Source organism: Arachis duranensis, chromosome 3 (genome assembly GCF_000817695.3).
Source record: "Arachis duranensis cultivar V14167 chromosome 3, aradu.V14167.gnm2.J7QH, whole genome shotgun sequence".
Lineage (NCBI taxonomy): Eukaryota > Viridiplantae > Streptophyta > Magnoliopsida > Fabales > Fabaceae > Arachis > Arachis duranensis.
The window spans coordinates 42,329,044-42,334,588 of NC_029774.3; the positions used below are offsets into that span (position 1 = coordinate 42,329,044).

Sequence of the window (5,545 nt, forward strand, 5' to 3'; positions counted from 1 at the left end):
ATTTAATGGTAAAATATTAAGGTTTCTTTCGTGAACGTGTTACAAACTTATTAAGAATTGACTTGTTCAGAGTAGTTGAAAAATCACGACAAATATAAGAATAAAGAATTAAAAATATAATTATTTACTCATTTTTCTTATCAATTTAATTTTTTAAAATAAATATTTTTTATAACCTAAAATCAGAATTCAAACAAAAGAAACGGAAGAGCAAAACAAATAAACCTACATAAAATTTACCAAATAAAAAAAGAGACATCCTCAGCTTAACTAAATTTTTAGGACAAATAATTTCTATGCTGAACCTCATGTAACAAATTTAAAATATACGATTCTTTTTTTATATAATATTTCTCGTAAATGTATTCATATTTTTCTGCTCTCAAAAGCAGCAAGAATTTAAAATTTCTGTGGTTGCAAAAGTGTTTTTTCCCATGCGCTTCCACCTTCAACTATTAATTGCTAATACTTATGAATTTTAATTTAGTTAATATGTGTCATAAAATTCCATTTGATTAGTGAATACATCTACCTAAAATATATAGATACAATGATATATGTTTATCATGTAATTGTTGAGCGACAAATTTTTTAATAATACGGTGCCATACAAATTGATACAAAATACACAAAATTTTAGTATATTTTGATAAATTGGAACACAAAAATTAAAATGAGATATATCTTTTTGATAATTTTAATTTATTCTCATTTTATTTTCTTATTTTTCAAGTTTGTCATTCTATTTTCTTCTCGTTCACACCCTTCTTATCTCTTCTTCCCACCATTCTTTCCCATCTCCTTTCACTGCCAACCAAACTTCCTCTATCGAAGAAGACACAAAAGACATTGGAGTGAATCTGCAGCTACATCACTGATGATACGATTAGTATTAGGCTAGTTTAATTAAAAATTATATTATAAATAAAAATATAATGTAATAATGTAAGATAGGCATAATGTAATAGGAATTTTTTTTTTGCCCTAATTCTAGAAATTTTTCTCCTATTCTTTCTGATTATCTCTAATTCTCTCTATTATTAATACAAATTCGTATCGATTGCCTTCTAAATTGTCATAGCATCTCCACCTCCCATTCTTAATCATTTTTGTTATTTGGCCTTCTTTATTTTGTCTTCTCTTTTTTGTTTCTACTTCTGTCTTATTTTAGATCTATATTGTTAATTTTTGTATAGAACCTCCACTATTATGTTTCATTTCCATCTCTATTCTTTTTTTTCTGTCCCTTTCTCGATTTTTTTATTTTTTAAATAAAGTTTTATTTTTTCTTTTTTTATTAATCTTTGGTTTTTTTAATATTATTGAATTTTTTGTTGATATTATTATAATTTTTTGATATCTGGATTATTACATTTTGGTTATGAATAGTGGTAGAAGAGAAAAGTAGGTAGTGGTAGATGAAAAGTTTGCATAGTAATAAGGGTAGATGATCAGGGCATTATAGATTTTTTAGAATCTTATGTACTTTATATATTTGTTTTATCTCACACTATACGCCAATCAAACAAAAAATTAAAAAATATAAAATTTAAGTTTTAATAGATTTATTATATATTTATTAAAATAAAAAAAATTTATACTAATAATGATTTTATTATGTACTTTTAAAATATATATTAGCTAAACTCAATACTTATTATTACATATTACAAGAGGTATATATTATTAAAATTTTTCGTTGACTTTTTTTGCTACTGTTTCTCGTTGACTTGCTTCAAGTGTTCAAGCAATATGGGTGTCTATCTATAAATAAATAAATATATGAGAACTCCAAGAAACCCAAACTAAACAGCAATGAATTTTCTACTAAAACAATCGGCTTATTATTATGAGCCAAATCCAACTCTTTGCTTAACAATTTTTGGGTTCATAAGCATCTTTCTAGTGCTTAAGATCACAAGAAGAAATTACAAGCCAAATAATAATAAAAATCTTCCACCATCACCACCAAAGCTTCCCTTCATTGGAAACCTTCATCAATTTGGAACACTGCCACACCGATCCTTCCATGAACTCTCAAACAAGCATGGCCCTCTCATGTTCCTTCAATTGGGACAAACACCAGCCATTGTGGTTTCTTCGGCCGAGGTGGCCGAAGAAATCATCAAGAAACATGATATTGCTTTCTCCAACAAGCCCCAAACAACATCTGGAAAAATCATTCTCTATGGATGCTCCGATGTCGTTTTCGCACCCTATGGCGAAGAATGGAGACAAAAAAGAAAAATTTGTGTTCTCGAACTTTTAAGCCTCAAAAGAGTGAAGTCTTTTAAATACATTCGTGAAGAAGAGATTATGGAATTGGTTGGTACCTATGATTTACAAATACTTTTAATATATGTTATTCATGCTTTGGATTTGCATTTATATATTTTTTTAGTTATTACTTTTTGATAAGATTTTTTTTATTATATATTACTCAGTCTAGAAATTTAATTTTTGCCGAGTATCTTGTATGCTAGGACTAATTATATTTAAAAAATTTAAGATGAAAAACTAAAATTTAATTTTGTCCATAATAGTTAATATTCTCTACTTATTCAATAACTTTTTATATATTTATTTTTATGTTTGAGATTTAATAATTTATGTATACTTTTATATCAATTTAAATTTTTGTAAAATTAGTTTTATAATATAATATTAAAATTTCTATTACAAAAAAATTTAGAATTCGATCTTAATATATTGAAAAAATTTTTAGCATAAAACATATTGTATCTAATACTGGTTATATAGGTTGATACCATACGTGCAAGGAAAGGATTTTCTATAAATATTAGTGAGTTGATAATTGCAACATCAAACAACATAGTGTCAAGATGTGTTCTTGGACAAAAGTATGATAATCCAGATGGTAGTGGCAGCTTTGGAGAGCTTGGAAGGAAGATGATGAGAGAATTGGCTGCTTTTAGTGTGGGAGATTTCTTCCCTTTCTTGGGTTGGCTTGATTTTCTCACTGGCCAAATACAAGAATTCAAGGCCACTTTTCATGCATTAGATGCTTTCTTTGATAAGGTGATTGAAGAACATAGGAGGAAAATGATGAAGAAAGAGGATGTTAAAAAGGGTCAATTAGACAAGATGGATTTTGTTGATATACTACTCCAAGTTCAAAAAGATGGTGTGCATGACTTTCAACTCACCAATGATAATCTCAAAGCAATCTTAGTGGTTAGTTTCTCTCAATTGCTTCTTTATACAATATAATATATAAAGAGGAGTGATAGGACCAGTACTTTTGTTCAATTTTGACCAATACTTAACCATTAAAAAGAAATTAAATGATTCTACACCATTAGATGCAATCTCCACTATTAAAAACATCATTGATGGCTAATTGATGATTAAAAATTACAAAATCTGCTAATCCCCTAAACTTTCTCATATATAAATATTAAAATAAATAATATTTTATATATTTAAATTTTGAATTTTATTATAATTTATATATATTTATTTAATGAAAAAGATATATAAATAGTTATGTTTCTAATACACTCATTTACATAAGTGTCTTTTTTGCGTTTGTATAAATTTTTATATAATTTTTTTTTTAATAATTTATGTTATGCTATTTTTTTTTTTGAATTGAAGTTCAACGAAAATTGAACTCTAAACTTTTTAGTCATAAAAATTCTGATAAAATATCATAAAATCACTTCTCTCAATAACTAAATAAATAAATAAAAACACATAAATAATTATATCTCTCCTAAAAGTTATGAACACTAACTAGCAAAACATTAATCAATTATTTTGCGTTTTTGTAATTTCATGAAGGACATGTTTGCTGGAGCGAGTGACACTACTTCAACACTTTTGGAATGGACATTAGCAGAACTGATTAAGAATCCAAACACCATGAAGAAAGTTCAAGAAGAAGTAAGAAAAGTTGTTGGGTGCAAATCAAAAATAGATGAAATTGATGTTAATCAAATGGAGTACCTAAAATGTGTAATAAAAGAGACTTTAAGGTTGCATCCACCAGCTCCTTTCTTAACACCTAGAGAAACCCTAAGTGATGTGAAGCTAAAAGGGTTTGATATTCCATCAAAAACAAGAGTATTTATAAATGCATGGGCAATTCAAAGGGACCCAAAAATTTGGAAGAACCCTGAAGAGTTCATTCCTGAAAGATTTGAGGAAAACCAAGTTGATTTTCTAAGACAAGATTTTCATTATGTCCCCTTTGGTTTTGGAAGGAGAGGATGTGCTGGAATTTCATTTGCACTTGCTTCTACTGAAGTCATTCTTGCTAATCTCCTATATTGGTTTAATTGGAAACTACCTAATAATAGTGTAGGTGTGACTATGAAAGATATTGACATGAGTGAGACTTATGGGCTCACTGTAACCAAGAAAGTGCCACTATATCTTGAACCTACATTATACATTATACAATAAGAGATAAACTTGCCTAGGTAACTAGTTAATGTGATGTGAATGTTATTAGCAAGTTAATGATTGAAATTAAAGATTGATGAAATATATATGAAGTGTGTTAGTTGGGTGTGCTAGGTTTGGTTTTCTTCTTGTACAAGCATATATATAATTGATGAGATCATTTTGAGTATTATTTCTGAATTTATTTTGTAGAAATAGCATCTTAAAAAAAACTAAAGTATATTTTTTGTCTTTAAAATTTGTCAAAAATTTAAAAAATATCTCTAAATTTTATTTTGTTTTAATTTTGTTCCTGAAATTTTCGATTTGCATCAAATATATCTTTGACAGCTAAATTTTTAAAAAGTTTAACACTAATTCAGTAATAATGCATAACAACTATGTCTGATTTAATTTGCTTGTATTAAAAATTGTTTTTGTAAAATTATTACTAAATTAATCCTAAATTTTTTTAAAAATTAACCATCGATGCAATTCAAAAATCTTTAGAATAAAATTTAAAATTATTTTTAATAAATTTTAAGAATAAAAAATATATTTTATAACTATAGATGAGAGTTGCCATTTGGTACCAAATATTAAATAAGATTTGACAAGTAGCTAGGAAAGGTACATCAAATTCTCATATTAGCTATCTCGAGAACTGTTGAACTTTCTTCTGTTTAAACAAATGAAATTATGATTCTCTTATATATATATGATATTAAGCACTCATTATATGTATAAAAATTTGAGTTTTGAGACCATTAAATACCTCAAGTGGTAAATGGATATATAGCTTAATGTGTAATCCTTCTTGGATGAAACTTCTCATCAACATATTTTATATGTTTTCAATAGCTACCTAGATGTCTACATTATGTTATATTACTTGGCTATAAAGGGATTTTCTACTATATTATTATACAATCTTTTGGATTTAAGAGCATACAAATCAAACCCCTCAATCTTCTTCACACGTTTTACAACTACATTAACTACGGGTGTTTATATACAGGTGAATTAGGTTAGATTTAAGTAAATTTGGATCCAATCTTAAAAAGATATTAAGTTTATTTTGATCTAATTCAAAATAATTTGAGATCGATTTAATGTAAAATTAGTATATACAAATTTT

The 5,545-nt window shown here is 26.7% G+C and overlaps 1 protein-coding gene across 1 annotated transcript; it reads left to right on the forward strand.

The window, feature by feature from the left end:
* The first annotated feature begins 1,811 nt into the window (after positions 1 to 1,811).
* On the forward strand, positions 1,812 to 4,608 carry LOC107478897 (phenylacetaldehyde oxime monooxygenase CYP71AN24). The gene is made up of 3 exons (XM_016099052.3): positions 1,812 to 2,325; positions 2,761 to 3,195; positions 3,805 to 4,608. Exons 1-3 carry the CDS (start codon positions 1,816 to 1,818, stop codon positions 4,426 to 4,428), a joined length of 1,569 nt encoding a protein of 522 aa, XP_015954538.1. The 5' UTR covers positions 1,812 to 1,815; the 3' UTR covers positions 4,429 to 4,608.
* The last annotated feature ends 937 nt before the right edge of the window (positions 4,609 to 5,545 follow it).

Coding starts and splice junctions, on each gene's coding strand:
- LOC107478897 (XM_016099052.3), top strand. CDS start 1,816: ATGAATTTTCTACTAAAACAATCGGCTTATTATTATGAGCCAAATCCA. Junction 2,326..2,760: donor AAGAAGAGATTATGGAATTG/GTTGGTACCTAT, acceptor CTGGTTATATAG/GTTGATACCATACGTGCAAG. Junction 3,196..3,804: donor ATCTCAAAGCAATCTTAGTG/GTTAGTTTCTCT, acceptor AATTTCATGAAG/GACATGTTTGCTGGAGCGAG.